Below are 19847 nucleotides of genomic sequence, written 5' to 3' on the forward strand. Positions count from 1 at the left end.
CAAAATTAAATCTGTCACTGCGTAATAAAGGTTTATTACAAGCTTTCCCCACCCTAACAGGGCAGCTTTCTGGAGGAAATGAATGTGTGGAAATCCACTTGTGGCTTTAAGTTATCTTTACCTGTCCTTCGGGGAGTGTGAGTGGTTTGGCCAGATCTGCTCTCTCAGCATAGAGCTGCAGAAGCAAAGCGAGGTCACGGCTCCTCACGGCTTCATAAAGCAGACTAGGATTTGCTTCTTCTCTGCGTAGGACGTAGCGACGCTCAGCATACTTTGCCACAATGTATTCCTTCCTGGCATTCCTGGTTGTTAAGCAAATGCAATTCAATAATATAAACTAATAAGCTGGCATTGTTGAAGCCATTCTTAATGTCAAAGGAAGTGTGTATTTATAACTCATTTTCATGATCACTTAAATTATAAATCAGACTCACATGTCACTTTGTGGAAATGGTTTGACAGAGTCATTTGGAAGCCCTGCCTCCATGATGTCATTGAATCGAGTGTTGCCAATACTGACGGCCAGCTGGAGTGACACACAATACATCCACAAATATGTGACATGAAGACATTTCAAAGAATAGCACATTGTTGCATAATGTCTGTCTGTTCCCATGTGTCTATTTAGTACCAGTAGTTCGGAGGTGCTCAGTAGGTCCAGAGTGAGGGACTGGATCCTGGAGTAGTGGACCCCTAGCTCTCTGTGGATGCCGGAGCACTCAATACACGTCAGGATGCCCAGATTGGTCGACAGCCATGTTGGATCTGCGAGACACAGCTGGTGATTATTCATTATGCTCATAAAACAAATGTAATTGCATGCTTGTACTTCTGTAACCATATATAAGAATGACTGGCCAACCTGGAGCTCCACAGTCTGCGCAGGCCTCATTGCCAGGCATGTGTCGCAGCTCAGCAATAATGGCTTTGGAAAGTTCCTGAAGCCCACTGTCCTGGAGGTGAAGCTGATCCCCACCCAGCGCTGTGTTCAGGGCCTCCTCCTTACTGTTCTGCAGCACGGACACCCAACTAAAGTGCAAACGATATACATTTAGAACATTGTTATTAAATTTCATATATTGTAACAATTCATTTTGAAGTTTAAACCACAGAGAGTCAGCGACACCATGGGAAACAAGAAGACTCTTTCACTAAAACATCAAAAAATGCTAAACTATTTTTTATGCATGTTTTTTGTTGTTGAATTATGAGTAATATAGAAATATGAGTTAGTGATTCTCACATCTATCATTTCTGAAGCTCGGGTACTTTTCCATTTAAACCATTTGTTATTGCACCCCTAAACTTACATAGCTCATCACATCAAAGAAACTGCCTGGAGGCCCACACAGAAGGGAAGGACAGCGGACGAAGAACCCCACTTGCAATCCCATCCAAAACCACATCAGAACACACAAAGTTCCCCTGCTTGCTGCCTGTGGCTACCAAGAAAATTCCCACCCAGAAGAGACTAGGTTTCTGTCAGACTCAAACAGTCTTTCTGCATCATTTAGTTTGTCTTACTTTTTGTAAATTGTCAGCTCAGCTTGTTCTTTACTGCATGAGCCGTCAAATTATAGCGTTTCTTGTTTCATGAAAACATGTTTAACCCTTTCCTTACAGGAACGCTGTCTTGTCTCTCACTGGAGTCCTGGCTGTTCATGTGTACATTGCAAAGATTCTTTCTTATACATAACTCCACTGACATAAAAAGGGTATGACATGCAACAACTTGCTTTATAATGAGAAAACAGACAAAAATACCAGCGTGCAGCCTACAGGACTTTCAAAGCTTACATCAAACATTCCTGCTCGTCTTCTGCCTGGAAATGATATGTCCGGTTATCTATCGAGAGGGAAAAAACAAAAGTTAAATATTATCTTGAAAACTAAATTACACAGTAGAAATTGGAGCAGAGAGGCTTGAAAGACAACAGTCAATATAAAGCTTGCGCAACTAGACATGGCATAAAACAAGCGTGAAGCACACAACCACCTCTGTTTTACCGCGCAGCACTTCATATTAATCACTGGGAATGTCTGCCATTTACACCAAAATTAAATGTCTCAGATCCTGATTTCAAATGTGAGGACCAAAGAGGCAAGTTTCCAAGTCATCTGTGCTGCAGATGACTGTTTACAGTCTGTAAAGATCATATGTTGAGGGGAAAGCTTGAAGGTCAAAAGTTAAAAATAAACCTACGAGTGACAAGGTCAAAGGTCCTCCTGTCCTCGGGGTTCGGTCGCACCTGGCAGGTCAGCAGGTTCAGCTTGGCTGGGGGTCGATTGATCTGAAGACAAACACATTTGCATCAGTATGTATTTGCTCACATATTTGCTGTATTCCCTGCTGACAGTTTACCTCATGTGGCATTTATTGTCTAAAAGCACAGTATCAATCATGAGTCCTCACCGTACTGTGGGAAATAGTCAGGCAGCCGAATTTGACTCCACACTTTCTCTTCTGCCAAACCTTCCTTATCCTTTGAGATGAAACACAAATGAAGAAGAAAAAGGCCAATTATTATTAAAAAAAACAATCAAATACATGAATATATTTATTAACTCTCTGTATGATGTGTGCAGTGCATTAAGTGAAAGCCGTGTTAACAGATACCATTAGATACACTCTGCTGGCCCAGATTATTCCTATTCACAGTACAGTTTTCGTCATCTTGATTGAATCGGGTAAAACTGCTAAAGCACATGTTCTGTTTTTTGTCAGTGGCCTGAGAAAAGTTTACTCCCCCAAAGCCTCCTATTTGCCCTACTGAACCACATCCCCTCTCTTTATCACACACTAATCTAGGACTGTGTGTGTGTGTCTGTTCGTGCATGCGCATGACGCAAATGTTGGATCAGCTAGCTAGCCAGTCTGCCAATAAGTTCCACAGGAGGGGCCCCTGCTTGAATGTTCATCTCACAATAATGAAGACCAGCTGGGGCAGATAAAGTTTGCATTAGCCTTTCTTTCTCTGTGCCATACTTACTTAATTTTCACCCAGCTGAGATCATTTCTGTCTTTTACAATGTTAGTGAGCACTGTTTACCCCATTCTTCTTATTCTGTATGTACTTGCAATTCCTGCAAAATGCTTGTGTTCCAACTTCATACATGACACCAGCTAATGCCTTTACACACCCGTCACTCTTCTTAAGCAGGAAACCGGATTTCTCCGTTCCGTACTTCTTGTTTCCCTGCGGTTGGTGAATGCTATACCCATTGCCAGAGTTTTTCCTGTTGAGGTACTCCTGGAATATAAACAGTGATTTAAGGATTTAACTTTAAAGCTTCAAACCAGTTGTCCAGATTATAAAAATTCAAAGCAATACAATAACAACGGTGGCAAAACACTACTGTTGTAATCAGCAGGAAACTTAAAGCCAGTGCACCTGGGCTTTTTATAGCGCTGATATTGGTTTTACACAGACAAATTAAAAGGTCTACAGTAAGCTAACTTACCAGACATAAATAAAGACTAACATAAATAAACATACCTCTTTGCCCTCCACTTGTAGAAGTGATCTAAGAGAATCCCTCAACTGTGTGAGTTGTTTTACCTCTTCATCTTGGTCTAGGCGAACCTACAAAACACACCATGAAAATATTTTTACTAAAAAAAGAAGAAAAAAAGTTGGAAGAAGAGAATATGTTCACTTGATCACATACATGTTTTTCTTTTTTCATTTGTTCTGGGTGTGGAAAGACAACACACAGCTTTGTGTAACGATCTAAATGATCTAGAACAGAGTTCAGTATTTGGGTGTGTAGTCTTCTGAGGTTTTTCATTTTGAATTAAGAAGCAGAATGACCACACTCACAAGCAACACAGGCCAGTTTAACTGGGAAGTTTAAGTATTTTGTTTTCCTGGAGAACCATGACACAGATTCTATCTGAATTTCCTTCCCGAGACTGAGGTCTGGCATGTCTGAACGGCTCTGTGTTCTGCCCATGAAGAACCAGAAAAACCTCTAACGTTTCCAGTATCACAGTTAACAGTCTGTTTCCAGCAGCTCCAACCAGAAAAATGGAGCACGGCAAATAGTGCGCAGGCAGAAACCCAGTTAAAGCGGTTGGAGAAATAGATGTGTACTAAGGAAAGTATGAAAATGAATGATACATTCATTTCCATCTATTGGAAACCAGGGCAAGCATTTCTGGGAAGAGACTCCTTTAAACAGTCGCTGCTTGTGGATTCAGTGAAGAGGGGGTTGGCTGTTGCGAAAGACCAACATTGAAAAAGTAGATGCTGAAACATAACACAGGGTTTTACTGTAAAATTCTATATGTTGCACAGTATTTTCCTCCCAAACATAAATGAATGAAGAAAAGTAGTCTGTTAGAATGATAGCATCAATATGCGGGGTATGTGCATATTTTGACTTCTTAGTGCAATCAAATATTCTTTTAAAATTACAGCAACACTGGGTAAGAAAAAACATGCATATAATCCAGGAGGAGTGAAAAACACAGAGCAGCTTTCATGTGTACCGTGTGAATAGATGAAGCAAGCTTCTCGATAAAGGGAGAGAGATTCTCTGCAGCCTTCAGCCCATCCTGAAAGAAACTGAGATCAGAAAAAGAACAAATGCTGAGTCAAGCTACTTTAGTTTAAACATCTGATTTCACACCAACTAAAACACCACATGCTGTAACTGTAACAACAGTTTCACTCCCACATTTAAAAAAAAAGCCTAGGTAGGAATAAAAAGTGTAAATGGTTAACAAGAACCGCAACAGGCTTTGCAAAAAGACCGACTGCTGTCGTCTAGATAGCCTCTGCTAATCGATTTTCAAATCATGGGCAAATCCTAAAGCACACTATATTATGTGAATAGTAGCCATTGCCTAAGCTGGAGATAAGCTTGATATCGTAAATCTGCAGTCTCCGTAGCCTGGAAAATTATTTGATGAGGCTCTCGGAGTCCAAGCAATCAGTTACGACCACTGACTGCTTCACCTTCAGACGTCGTCTGGAGGTCTCAATAAGGTACTAGAAAGCAGTATAAAATGATAGTCAGACAGTTTCATCAAGAACGACCGTCGTGTAATCGCATCTTGCCATAGAGAAGCAGGCCCTGGATCGGGTCTGTAAAAACATAGTTATCAGGCTGTAAGTCATGACGTCTACCCTTCTGGTTCAGTTTAGAACTTCAGGCCGTCATGTGATTTGCTGCAGTTATTCCATCCTTTAACGCCTCGCTGTTTACTGGCATATTTGTAGGTTGTACTGTATTTCATTTGCCTCGAGTTATCGTTGGTATAAAGAGTCTTTATATACAACAAAGATGGGTAGAACAAAATGATAGTCACCGAACAAAATTCACAGTATGTAATGATGAAATGTAAAAAGAGAGAGAGAGAGAGACTTTGAGCGATGGGGTTTTAGCTCTGTGTGGATTGAATGACTACATTGTACTCGAGTCTTTGCCCCATAAAACCTTCATCTGGATTCGTCCATCACAGTCTACCTGAAACAGCTCTGTGTTGCTCATTCATGTGACATTTTGTGTGATTTACTGAGTTTACATATATACGTAGGTGGAAACAAAGATTAATAGACAGAGGGTTTAGGGTAAGCTGCAACAAGTGCATCCCCTGCCGCTCTCTTGTCTCCGGTGGTCTCAGTACATAGCCTATTCTTTTCCTCATGTGCTTTTCTCCACGTGTTACTGGCACCGTACAACTCAGTATTAAAGGTTACAAACAGCATAGTGCGATGATTTTCACTATTAAAGGTCCATTCGCGAACTTGTGTTTGTGAGTTGGAGTGATACCGTGCCAATGAATGATGCACAATACTGCTCTGGAACTCTATTTTTTGTAGCTATCCTATAGGCATTGTCACATCTAGAAAACTATTCTTTTGAGAGGCTCATACTATCTCATTAGTTTCAGTCTAATTGCAACAGCTATATCCTCAAAGGATGGATTCAAGATGCAGCTAAAAAGGGAGTGACACCAAGTGTAATGATGATAGTAACACTATAAGCGCACCCGAAAGTAATGCACTAGTGCAAAGTCGATAGGTATTTTCACGACAACCAATTTCCCTCAAATTACTGAGATCCTGCCCTTCTGAGTCCTCGCTCATTAAGATCCCTCGAATGTCAATGATAGATCTCCCAAGCTCGTCGCTGCTTCTAATTTCTCTTCTTTTAGCTTCTACGTACCTGAGGGGAACGGACTTGGTAAGAAAACCAAGAAGATATTCTCGGATAAGTACTGTCATTTGCAGTCTTTACTTGGGCCTACACGTATTTCTTTGCACCTTTTATTAAAGTCGTAAAGTCTGGCTCCACTGTATGAGACATGTCAGCTATTACGTCCATATTCCACCATCATGTATCATTGAATCTCGGGTATGTCGAGAGACAAGAAAAGTAGGTGATATTAAAACTCCGTGTCCACTACATCATAAAAATGAACAGACTGGATTGAGAACAATAGCTGTAAAGTGCCAGCTATAGCGCTATGATTTCTCTGTAAAGTAACAATGAACATAGACCTAGTGAGGGCAATGATCGATATCTTAGTTAACTTATGCTGGCCGGACGGGATCATCCTCGATACCCCCGAGAGAATTATATACTTCTTGAAACACATGGCGGACGAATACTTCACATGTCTGTCTCTCAATGTGAGGTGGCAAGTCACCGTATTATACATTACAACTTGAGAACCCTGTGTGCTAGGAAGACATGTATTTGCAAATGCTCCTGGAACATGCGGATGACGATGTCATCATCAGTGTTTATCTCAAATTCAGTCACATGGCGATAGTCCTAACTAACTGGCATCGGCTCATCTGACAGCGGTCCCAGCCTTGGTCTGATCGGACTCTTTTCTTTAGAACGCTTACTCTAGGGCAGAGAAGATGGTGAGACGCAAGTAAATGACTATATGTTGAAGCTGTATATCTTTACTCACACCGTTCATGCTTAGTAAATGCTGTGGTAGTATGAAGACCCTGATCGCATGCTACGATGACTCCATTATTTGGCAGTTTCAGGTCAGACGCAAGTGATTTCACCAGAGTATGTGGTGTGCTTTGTAGTGATGCAGAACATTTTGGTAGAATCTAAGCATTAGTCTACTATGCACTATTAAAAATGGTTGGGTTCGCACAAGTCGCCCTCTCAGACTCGATCCACAAGGCACCAGTATGCTCTGTTTGTGGGTATTACTGTACTTCACAGCTGCTTGGAGATACCATTGCCACAAAATTGGACAGAGAAAATTCAGTCCGGTGTTTTCTAATGCTTGCAAGTTGTCCATAAGATCGCTTGTACTTTTAGAAATAGTACAGCACTACAGGTGCACCTTATTCATCAAGATCATAAGTTATTTGCTTTGTCAGTTTCTAGTATCATACGGAGTTCAGAACCGCTGGCCTTACTCATCTATTGCTATTAACAGTCTTGTTAGTTGTACAAGTGTATCATTAAAACTGATCACTCCCGTGCTTATTCCAAATTGTCTTATCTTACTAAGCTCAGCTGAATGGGCAATTCTCTGACTTTTCAGCTTATACGTTAATGAGACTCTCTCGTGCTGACTTATTTGCGAGATAGTTCTCTTAATTAAGAGAAATCTTCATGCTGTACTGTAGTTACTAAACCGTGTTTATGACTTCTAACTCCGCACGTGTTCTAATTGGAACAGGCAAGCGAATGAAGTCGTGCTATACTAAGTTCAGACGTGAAGTCTAGGCACGTTACAGTTGCTGACAACGTTTCCGTGTATCTTGCAATGGTACAGGTGAGCTCATGCAGTGACCTAGAGGCTATGTAGCGGGAGTTCCGGCCATTCGGAACGATATATGCTAGTTTACTCACAGCATCAAGTGTACTGCACTGCTTTATGGAGATAAGCTGATACAATTACGCCTCTGTACAATTACATTTCTAATCCTTCCGGCCTTCAGGACAGTAACATATACATAGCCTATGTTTTGGCATCCATATTCTAACAGTCGTGATCTCTCAAGGTGCCTGCCAAACATGCATTGAAATGAGTTGACTCGCCGATGTAGTTGAATGCATGAGAAACAGTTTAAATTCTCATATGGATAAATGTTACATATTGCTTTTAGACCCTTCTATCTTGTCCAGTGGTTCCATGGTCTCGTCACGGTCGTCTACGGTTGATGGAGTCATAACTTAACGATGGTCCACTTGCATTAGTGCTACAGTTAATCACCCTGTTAGCTACGTCGTCTGCCTTGTTATTGTCTCATTGATGCCGGGTGGGAGCGAGACAGGTAACACAGTCGTCTCTGCCTTAGAATTGCATTTTATTTAGCTACCTGGCCACTAGATTTCTGGTCTATCTGGATGAACAGGATTTCAGGGGCATTGTGCCTTCTTTCACAGTTATAATGAAGCAATATTCAGTTGCAGAGTCAGCTGTTTAAAAGACAGGGCAGAGATGGGAGATTGCACTGGCTAGTTATTATTCACTAGTGTGTTAGCATGGCAAATCAAAAGGTTAAATACTTGGCAAGAAGGGTAAGTTCTGTGCTGGAACGTAGCAAACTCTTACTATTTCATTTGGATAAATAATCTTATATTAAAGAATACTTTAGTGGGGTCAACATTTAAGTGAATACAACTTCTGCCAGAGGAAATCTGCCCTAAAATAAAGTTTACACTGCAATAGTTGAATCATTCTTCCAGACAGTGATATCCCATACACAAACAGAACCTCCTCACATACAAAGCACTGCATCTTGACTATATAAAGTCATCACGAGGCTTTCGGTTGGCTCATCTGAAGATTTCTGTGTGAACTGTAACATCTAAACATCTTTTTCTATTTTATAATATTGAGCTATCCTCACATATTTGACAAAAATGTGCATTTCTTTTTTCAAAAAAGGGATTACAATCCACATATCTGTTGCTAGGTAAACAATAACGATAAAACTTTATCACACGTGAACCAATTTAGGTTGCAGTATTTAAATGAGAATTTCATTTATACCGTAAGTAATAAAATCCAGACTCACCAATCTGCTGTCTCGAAGCTCAGACTTCAGCACATTTTCCAGAGGAAACGCCATGATGTTGTTAAGGTTTTGTACCTGAAGCATGTAAGAGAACAAAAAGAAAAAAAAAATCAGTGAAGAATGGAAAAATATTTCGTAAAATGCCACAGATGACCTTTAGCTGCTGTAGTATAAGCAGAAACAGATGCACCCACATTGAGTTTTACGCACTCTGACTGTCTGTACGAGCATTTCTGGGAATGAGAAATTGATAACTCACAAGCACGGTGATATTGTTATTCTGAACTAACGAGTCATCAAAAACAAAACACTGCACCACTACAATACTCGAATCCAAGTTGGAGGATGATGCAATGACTCTGGATGAAGTGTTTGTATAAAGTAAAGTGAGATTCATTTGAGATTTGGATGAGGTTTAGATTAACGCCATTGTGGATTTGGGAAGAATGAATCACAAAACAACCTGTATAACCCCAACAAGTCGCTTTTACTGTAATACAACCAGTTCGTCCATCTAAGTACATCACATGAGTATTTTGGCATGCATGGCAACATACATTCATCATGACTCACCGATACACATCCCCAGATAACTATCATCTAGATTTTATTTTTATGGCTTCTGGTGAATTACAACCAAGCCGAACCCTGCTCTTAACATAACTAATGTCCAACCACATCCTTGAGCCGACTGTAGAGCTAACCTTGATATATTGACACAGCAGCCTGAAGAGTGGCAAGTTTGTTTTGGTTGGCAGCCAAACACTGGGGTAACCGATAGATAACACATAGAGTTCTTACACAGGGAAATTCCGGCTTCCAATGTCAACAAATGGACAGATGACATGGATCAATGGATTCATGTTTATACCCACACTGAGACAGTGGGGTACGTACACTAACACTCAAACGAGGCATTAAGGGACATGCTCAGGCAGTTTTTTGCAGTACGACTCCTTAAATCACCCTCCTTTTAGGCTTTTGGGCCCACTTCCTTTAACATCTGTAAGCTGTAGTCGCCCCTGTGAGGCCCTGACAGACACATGTTAATTTGTGTGTGTGTGTGTGTGTGTGTGTGTGTGTGTGTGTGTGTGTGTGTGTGTGTGTGTGCTGACTCACACGTAGAGGTCTGGGATGAATTATCATCACCAAAGAAACTATCAGAGGGAGGGTTCTGGACTGCCTCAAACAAAAAGCCCAAGTATTCAGCTGTTAAAAACCACCTTCGTTCATGCAGCATGTAAGTATGTGAGCACACATATGTGCTTATGGGGAACAACAGAGGAAATTTGGCACATTTCCTTTGAAAATTCTCTGATTATATAAATATTTGTGTATATTAGAGCCATGTCTTTCTTAGTCCTAGTTCTATGCACCTAGTGTAAATGATTTCAACTCTAGTAAAAGCAGCAGAATTTAAGCAAATGTCTCCTTTCCCTTGTATTCTCATCTTTTGTCCTTTTTAACCCACCAGATTTTTGAAGAGGGATGTGACCTCTCTGGTGAACACAGCCAAGTTGAGGAACCCTGTGGAGACTTCATTGTTATCCTGAGTCAGGTGGCTATTTCCCAAGTTCTCCAGCAGCTCAATATACTGCTCCTTGCTGTCCACATGTGCTGAAAAACAACACACATAGTAAGTATTGATACAGACCGTAAGGAGTGACTCAGAGTAATTTACAGGCACAGAAAATCTGACAAAGGCAGACTGACTTGTTGTCTTGGGAATAGTTTAACAAGGCGAGCATGTGGGACAAATTAGCACTGGTTTACACCCAGTGAGAGGAGGAGGAGTAGAACATATAGAAATTCATGTTTGTCCAAGAGGCTTATAGGTCCCTTTCTTAACTTTTGTAAGCTCTAGGTCTGTTGAATATTTATGAACAAGTGCTGATGGAGAAGAATCTGGGCACGACTTTTGCTTACGTAGTATAAAACAAGGTTTCATTCTACAGGTTTTTTTGAAAGAGGATGAACAAACACACATTATAATGCAAGCTAGGAAATCTTGGATGTAAATCAACAAATATGGGCTCCTTATAACGTGGACCTGACATCTGTAGAGGCACCCAGAGCTGACTAAACAGACAGAAGTAGACATGGGGAGGAAGCACAGCAAGTTTCTGCTCCACTTCCACTTCAAGACAAATATAAAATGGTAAACTGACTGCAGATGGGAGACAGGCTAACACTGGCTGAAAAGCAGAAATGGAACATTTTGTCTGACAGAAAAATTGTGAATTAAGGAAGGAATGCAGACAAACTGCGGGATGGAGGAGATGAGATCTAGGGGTTTGCATGAAAACTGCAGAGGTTGTGGCTGCATGGCCGCTGAAAAGAAAAATTATTACAATAAACATACGTGCAACTATTAAATAACAAACAGCTGAGTCGCTGCATAGCTCAAAGGATGACGTTACAGCTGACCTTTAACTGCCAGATACCACCGGGGCAACTCTGCTTTTTCACTGCTCTACTAGAACACACACAGACTCACAGGCCACAGCATCTTGGCATAAACAAGTGCTGAGTACTTATGGGAATAGAGAAAGAAATAAAAGAATCTCTTAATTTGCAAATACGTGACACAGTAACAGAGCATCAAACCAGCACGGGGGAGGGGTGGGAGTCAGGCTTTTTATCATTGTGAGTCACACTGTTGGTCCACAACTAACATCAGGACTGTTAAATAGGTTCAATAGCATAATGAGTGAAAGGGAAGGGCCTCCCAGCCTCGGATTACTGGAACTAACCGTAATGATTCCACTTAGAGAGACAAAAACTAGACAAAGCAAACAATAATAAAATATTTCTTTATAGATGCTATAGCACAGCTGAATACATCTGGTTGCCTAACTCTGTGCAGCTAGCCTGCTGACTCATTTTACTAAAAAGTACAAGCCGATGCCTTAAAATGGGAAGCAAGGCTTGCAAGCAACTTTAGAAAAACAAACTCGGGACATGTTAAGCATTTTCTCTGTTTCTCCAACACATTTTTGAGGTGAGCATTAATGTGTTATTCATGCCCACATCTGACAGCTCTGTGGCAAGCTACAGTGACATAAATCTACACAACACACACACACACAAACTCAGAAAGCACTCACTTGGTGACCTTGTGGATACTGAGGTCAATGAAGAGGGCGACTTGTAGTTGCAGAAACCACCAAAGCCATTTACTTTAAACACAGAATCCAACGCATACACAGTCCATAACAATAGAGTGTGTTGTTTTAATAAACATCATCCCTGGGTGCCAGAATAGGGGGCCTCACTCTTAAACACAAGTCGGATGACGTCATCCATAGCAGAAATTATGTTAAGGGTCATTAGTAATTATTAAACTCTGGTTCTTTCTCTCATAGTGTGTCACTGCTCTTTTCTTTTTCCCCTTCGTCCCCCAGCTGCTTGTGGTAGATACCTGCCCCTCACTGAGCCTTGCTCTATTGGAAGTTTTCTTCCTGTTAAAGGGGAGTTTTTCCTTCCCACTGTCGCCAGGTGCTCACCCTTAAGGGATCATGTGTTTGTTGGGGTTTCTTTCTAATATTGTAGGGTTTTTACCTTACAACGTAAGGAAATGTTGTTGTGACTGTTGTCGTGGCACTGCATAAATAAAACTGAATTGAACTGAAGGCTCCCCTATGCACAAAGCAGATCATACAGTCAAAATAGAGGTTGACCTTTACTTGACAGCTGGCTAGCGAGAGATGGGCTATTTTACTTTCTGTATAGATGGAAATCATTATCTGGGGATTTTGTTTTTAAATTACCCTACTTTCTTCCCATTTCTGTTGCTCCCTTTTGCACTGTAGCACTTTAAATACAAACTTATGTGCAACTACAGCTTGTGTAAGCTAATTTATTGTGCTTCTGTTGCATTTTCTCCGGTATCACCTTTTTCATGTACAAAAAAAAGAGAACTAAGGGGACTTTTCTAAGTAATAAGTGCAGGTAGAATTGTTTTCTTTAACTCATAATCTACTGAGTGAATGAGAATTGCATGTGACACGCTGGCACTTACAGATTCCAGAAGTGTGTATAGCTTTGATTGTTTTCTTCATCCTCTGCAGGGCTATGTGGTCTGTCTCCAGAGACTGCAAAGAAAGAGAAATCAGGAAGAGATAAGGATGTTTGCACTTGCAGTAACTCAACATTTACAGCAAAAAGTATGCTTACTGAATTCTCCGTTACATCAGTTTGTTTGCTACGCCAGTTCGTCTCCTTGTCTATACACATATCTAAAACCGAAAATTACATGGCAGCAACCTAGTCCATTTAGGGATGTAGACATCATTAACATGACCTGCTTAAGTTCAAACTGAGCACCAGAATGGGGAAGAAAACTGATTTAAGTTCATGTGAACTTTGCTTAATTGCTGGTGCCTGGTCTGGCTAATTCAAAACTGTTGATCTACTGTGATTTTCCCACCCATACGACAATCATCACCAACCAACATCCAATGAGCAGCTGTTCTCTGGGTGAAAATGCTTCGTTGATGTCAGACTGACTGCTTCAATGACATAGGAAGGCAAATTTAATTCAAATAACCATTCCTTTTAGCCAAGTAAGCAGAAGAGCATCTAAGAATGCCCAGCATGTTGAATCTTGAAACAGATGGGCTACAACAGCAGAAGACCACACCGGGTGCCACTCCTGTCAGCTAAGAACAGCAAACTGAGGTTACAATTTCGCACGGTTTCATCAAAACCGGACAACACAAGACTGGAAAAAAAATTTCCTGGTCTGATGAGTCTTGATTTTGGCTATGAAATGTGAATAGTGGGGTCTGAACATGCAAGCATGGATCCATCCTGTCTTATATCAACACTTCAAGTCTTTGGCAGTGTGAAGGTGTGGTAGATATTTTTTGACCTATATTCTCCCCCTTACTACCAACTGAGCATTGTTTAAATGCCAAAGTATCCTTTGGCATTTAAACAATGCTCAGCAATGCTGACCATGTCCACTCCTTTATCACCACAGTGTATCCATCTTCTGATGCCTGCTTCCAGCAGGATAGCGTGCCACCTCACAATACTCAAATCCTATCAAAATGCTTTTTTGATTGTGACGCTTAAAGGGCCTCCATAGTCACCAGATCTTAATCCCACAGAGCAACTTCAAGGTGTGGTAAAACAGAGATGAACACCGTGGACATGCAGCCAACAAATCTGTAAAAACAACTACGATGTTGTGGTGGTAATATAGACAAAATCTCTGAGGAATGTTTCCAGTAACTTGTAGAATCGATGCCACAATGAATTAAGACACTCCTGAATGGGATTCAATCTAATACTAGAAAGGTGTATCTAATAAAGTGCCAGCAAGTGTATTGGTACACTTTTCAGAAAATACATTGAGAAACTGCGTTGGTTTAATTTTCTCACGATGTGTGACAAAGCCAAAACAGATGAGTAAGCCTTCACCCAGCATATGATAGTCTGCGTTTCACTGTCGTGTACAGTCCCAAATGATGTCACAATATGCATTTCACCTGTCACTGTCTGCGTTGAAACAACAGGTTTTCACTGTGAGACTAAAAAAAAAACACATTGCATAACAAAGACATGAAACAGACATTAAAATGCCTTCATTGTATTTGAACGATAACTCTTCAAAGCCCAAACTATTTGAAGCTACATATTGTTTATGCTCCTCTCGCGGGCCCTGGTTTAAATGAACTACACTTACGACACTCCACCTACACGTCACCAGAAATAGCTTTAATGAGCCAGCAATCTAGACTTAACAGACACTCTGCCTCATCGGACGGTGTTGTTTACAAACCACAGGCCTTCCCGGTCGGGTCCACTCCCTAAATGTTAGTTCATTAATTAAAAGGCGGTGCGGGTGTGTTCCGTTATGTGACGCCATAGTCAAGAAGTGGGAAAGTGATTTAGAGGAGACTGGAGATGGGAGTTGCTGGAGTTTCCTCTGGTGAGTTGGTTGGCAGATGGCAATAAACAGTGGAAACAAGCTGAGGCAGGTCAGTGAAACAGGTTGCTTTTGATGAACTAAATGTGAGAAAGAGCGCGCAAAAACTTTAGAGACAACCCACCATTCAGCTGAAATAGACCAACAATGCATGTTTACTCATGTTGATATAATGCAGTGTCACTTACAGTTACTTTGCTTCATTATCTATGGCTGTGTATTCCCACTGTACGGGTGTGTGAGTAGACTTTAACATTGGATGACTTGACTGATATATGATCTGTAATCACCACATTCAGTTTGGCATGATGATTACACTTATCACTGGGAAAAGTTACAAAGTGTTAACATTTCAACACATCAACCAATTGATCAAGATTAGATTGATTCTTAAAAGCATGTCTGGGAATGACATGACCTACTGTTGCCTATTGCTAAAGAAAGTGAAACTGTTGACTTCTGCTTTTCTTCTTGTGGTTTACTCCTGCCACTAATCAACCTAGTCCTGGATGAGCTGACTGAACATGATAACTATAATCTGAGCATCTATGAAAAGAAATAACTGCCCTTACATCTGGTTGTGTTCACATGTGTAGAATTCCAGCGTGACCCTCCCTAAACAGCAATTCCAGCCATGTATTTTCCAGCGTGTCATGCTGATAAATAAGGACATGAGCCCAAGTTAAATGCATCACACAGCTGTTTAAAATGCTCTTCTTTATTCTAAAGTCTCCACTTAGTCTCACTTTCAAGCCAAGGAACTCCTAAAGAACACCCTTCATCTCTCTCAGGCTATGGTGAGGTTTCCTCTTATTAGAGGTGGGCATCAAGATATCCAGGCTAGGAGCTGTGACTCAGACTGATGTGACTCTAACCAAAAACACAAATCCATATGGACCGCAGCAGAACCCTGATCCACAAAGTTTAGTCACAAAGAATACAGACAAGGAAGTATTGACATGCACATTTGGAATATTTGTTTTATGGCCAAGTTCATAGTGGGCTCCCTCTGCTTCCTCGTTTGCGCGAGGAGCTTTGAGAGAAGAGATTTCAAACAAAACACCAATGTGCACACAGAGAAGCCTTAAACAAGTCTTCAAAGTACTAGTTATGAAGAGGGGCATGCAGACGGACTTGCTTGCAGCTATGGGCATGTGTGCATGCTTACCCTTACAAACACAATCCATCACTCTGTGTGACTCAGGCATGTTTCTGTGTCGTGTGTGTTCTGTTAGTGTCCCACCACTCTGACTCCCACTAGACCGACGACATAAACACTGTAACCTCATGTAACCTTCACTTATTTGCTGAATCAGACACTGGGGTTTATACTGAACAGATCATATACGCACTCTAAGCCTGTCCTGTACAAGTGCAGCACCCATCAATTTGCACATTTCAGAAAACATAACCTACTCCCATGTCCTAAACTGGGAACCATGAAATTCCAAAATGAATACACTGACAGTCCCGCTTTTTCCGACACAAAGCCACAGCACTTTGCATTTGTAGGTTCTATACCTTTTGGAAATAAATTACCGGTCCGTGAAAGACCGCAAGTTTACTGCTGAAACCTGTGCTCACGTGCAAACTGTGTTACAAAAAGAAAATTAAAGCTTGAGTTTAACCCCCCCCCCCAAAAAAAAAGCTACAGGTAGGGGTAAAACGTCAGGTAAACAACAAAGGTGTATGTCTTCTGCACACACCTCCCCCTTCCACAACTCTCACCTCCTCCACGGCTGAAACTGTGCTCCGACAGTCGCTCATTTTAGACTGAAACGTTGAAGTTCCTGGAGAAGACAAATCCTCGTTTGTCAGGATCACAAAGTCCGAAACGCTTATTCGCTCCGGCATGTTTCGGGCGAAGCGGGTCCGACAGTCAGTGAAGAGAAAAGTGAGGCAAAGTTACACGCGCGCATGTAAGTCCCATTTGAAGTGGAAGAAGAAGAAGAAGAAGGGCAACAGTACGGTCACTCCCTCCTTCCTTTGCGGAAACTGAAAAAATATATAATAAAAAAAAAACACCGTATTCATCTGGGTTCGAGTTCCTTTGAACAAAGTCTTTAAGGTGGAAAGTTGAGTCAAACTAGACTTTGCAAGTCCCGAGCGACTCCGAGGACGTGTGCGCGTGAAGGTGCACCAGCGCGCTACTGAGCGCATTCAGTGAGGGAGGGAGCAAACTCCACCGTCACGTGGGAATGTTTGTGCTTTCTGGCAAACCAGAAACAGAGAGAAAAGCGTGTGTGTGTGTGTGTGTGTGTGTGTGTGTGTGTGTGTGTGTGTGTGTGTGTGTTCTTCTCACCACCTCTTTCATTAATACTTCTCATTTCTATGCAAACTATAGTCCGGTCGCCATGGATGCAGAATTCCTCCTTCACAGACTTAACTTAAGGAGAAGAATTTCAATGGATGGGATGGGATGATAGGACAGTTTATCGACTGTCACTGAATGCTGTCTTTCAAAACTGCACTTTGCAGTTTTACCAAAACCCTGGAAGGAGGAAAAGGTATTTCTTTAAACCCGAGAAAAGGATTCGGGTTTTTATGTGCGCTGCTCTTTAATTATATGGCTCATTGCGTCTTTGCACCTTGATCCTCTTGGCTGAGGCTCCAAAGCCTCCTTCTTCTTCCTTTTCATCTAATGAAAAGATATTTCTCAAAGGGGAGGATTTCTGATATCCCTCCTCACTGACATTTCCTGTAGTCGTTTGGGGAGAAAAGAAAGGGAAAAAAGGGAAAAGAAAAGAAGACCTAGTGCATCAGAGAGGTGGGGGGGAAAGGCAAGGGTTGTGTGTCTAACATAAGTCCTGCATGCCTGCTATTGTTAAGCCTGTCAACTTGAAAAAAGGAGTTGTATCAGTGAACATTGCCTCAGGCTGAGCGGCGATAAAATACACTATGAAGTGCAGATGGCTGATTTTAGTGGCTCCCTTTAGCGTTACCACAAAACCACATATTTGCCTACATTAGATACATGAAGGGAAAAACTGAATTACTGCCAATTCAACAGGTAACTGATTATCTCTATCATATTCAATCAGCAAAAATAGGATTACTTTTTGTTTGAAGGATTTTATCTGTTCTCTTTTCCCGCTTATTACTGCCGCTCAGTGAACAAGCACAGAATGGATGCAGTGTCTTAAATGTGGGCGCTCACAGTGGTACTGTGTGTGTGCAGTCACAAAGATAGACAAGCTCCTTTTGAATTGCATGTCGTGTTATTAAGCCAAAACACAGACAGGCCAAAATGTACATGCATAGCAGTACAAGATATCATTGTTGTGTTGCACACACACCCACCCACAGGCACACACGCTCACTCACACACAGAGCTTAAACTGAAAGCTCAAAGGGGGGGCTATGGGGGAAAAAAAGTTCCTCTGGAGTCCAAACAAACATATCTCTGGTTTTTCCTTATGAGATAAGGCGCAACACAATTTAAAATGTGGACCAAAGTCTCCAGAGGAAAAGCTGTAAAACCCCACTCTTTAACCTTTCAATCATTGTGAAAAAATGTGCACTCTTGAAAGGAAGTGAGGGCACACATCACATAAATAGGGTTGGCGACCCACTTTAGCAGGGCCTCATTCAGTCATTGTTTGTTGCATGGCTCCAAGTGTGAGGAAGCTAAGCAGGGAAAGACAGAAAACAGATATTGTATATTTGCAACTTGCATGGATACATGCTGGCATCTATTATTGTGACATATGTGCAGCGTGTGTGATTTCATACTCACTGTGCATGCACTCATTTTTTTTTAATGCACTTCTAGCTGATGTAATGCAGGGGCTTGCAGTGTTCAAACAATACCCTCCTTCAGTTTCTTTGCAGCACTCAGTAAAGAAGCAGAGCCTTTGTATGCCAGCCAGCCTTTTGAGCCCGGGTCCTATTGTAAAACTGAGCAAACCGGTCTGCTCAGGCAATGAACTAACATGTAGTGAAGAACCCAAGTCCAAGGCCAGGGTGGGCGGGAGAGAAGAGATGAAAAATTGACAGGGGAAAATTGTTTTCCTTTTTGTTCAGTGATGTTTGGAGTTTAGCAGTGAGAATTTGTGTGCAGGAAGGTCGACAAAGGTGGAATAACACAGGAATGCAGAAAAAGATCAAAGCTTTATTGGAAATGTGACTCACTTAATGTTTTCCCTCCTTGTCTCCACCCTTTACTGCCCTTTTCTTTTTAAATATTAAGAAACTCTCTTCTTCCCCTCTTAAGGGTAATTTAACTGGTTGCTTCCCTTTCATGCCACATCATTTCTTGTGTTAGAGCAAACTCCTCTCAGAGACTGCGAGCAGGGAAACTTTGGCAGTGAGGAAGTGATGTACATCGAATGCATCTTCTCTTTCTCTGTGACGCACACACGGCGTTGGAGGTTACAGCAACATCTTCCAGTTGCCCGGATTTCCCTTCTTGCTTCCCAGCAGCCCAGAGGAGCAGGATAAGGTTCTTCTATGAAGCCGGCCTCCAGCCACCCTCCCCCCCTAAAAAATATCTCCCTCATCTTGCTGCTTGTTGACTCAGCTTCACTAGCACTGCTATCAATTTACTACCCCTGTCAGGACAGGGGGGGCCCGGGCTTACCGTAAAATACCCCCTCTTCTGGTTGACATGGATGACTGAAAATTGGGGGACTGGGAAGACAAAGTAAAGTTGATTTATTGCAAAACACAGGGCTTTAGTTTCCCACTGGAATAGGCATATGAGGTGTATTGAATAGGACTGGAGCCCCATTGAAACTAATTTGCCTCAAGAACCTGCATTGAAGAGCAGCTTTGATGTAAAAAAAATAAAAATAAATAATAGCTCTGACATTAAGTGACAGCTGCTGCTTTGGAAAAATACATCATCTGTGACTTACTGACTGAGCACTGTCAGTCCAGGGCCATTCCATGCAGGTTCTCCG

General features: G+C 41.6%; 1 protein-coding gene across 1 annotated transcript in view; it reads right to left on the reverse strand.

Annotated features, from left to right (window-relative positions):
• The window catches only part of asap3 (ArfGAP with SH3 domain, ankyrin repeat and PH domain 3), a 32759-nt gene extending 15647 nt beyond the window's left edge, over window positions 1-17112 (reverse strand). Inside the window, exons 1-4 of the mRNA XM_042222459.1 lie at window positions 16675-17112; window positions 13033-13105; window positions 10483-10628; window positions 9012-9086 (exon numbers count right to left, since the gene is read on the reverse strand). Of these exons, the coding sequence (XP_042078393.1) occupies window positions 9012-9086; window positions 10483-10628; window positions 13033-13105; window positions 16675-16800 (420 nt within the window). The 5' untranslated portion in view covers window positions 16801-17112. The remainder of the gene's footprint in view (window positions 1-9011; window positions 9087-10482; window positions 10629-13032; window positions 13106-16674) is intronic.
• Window positions 17113-19847: the final 2735 nt, after the last annotated feature.

Source organism: Haplochromis burtoni, unplaced genomic scaffold (assembly GCF_018398535.1).
Source record: "Haplochromis burtoni strain Fernald_Lab_line unplaced genomic scaffold, NCSU_Asbu1 Contig_86, whole genome shotgun sequence".
Classification (NCBI taxonomy): Eukaryota; Metazoa; Chordata; class Actinopteri; order Cichliformes; family Cichlidae; genus Haplochromis; species Haplochromis burtoni.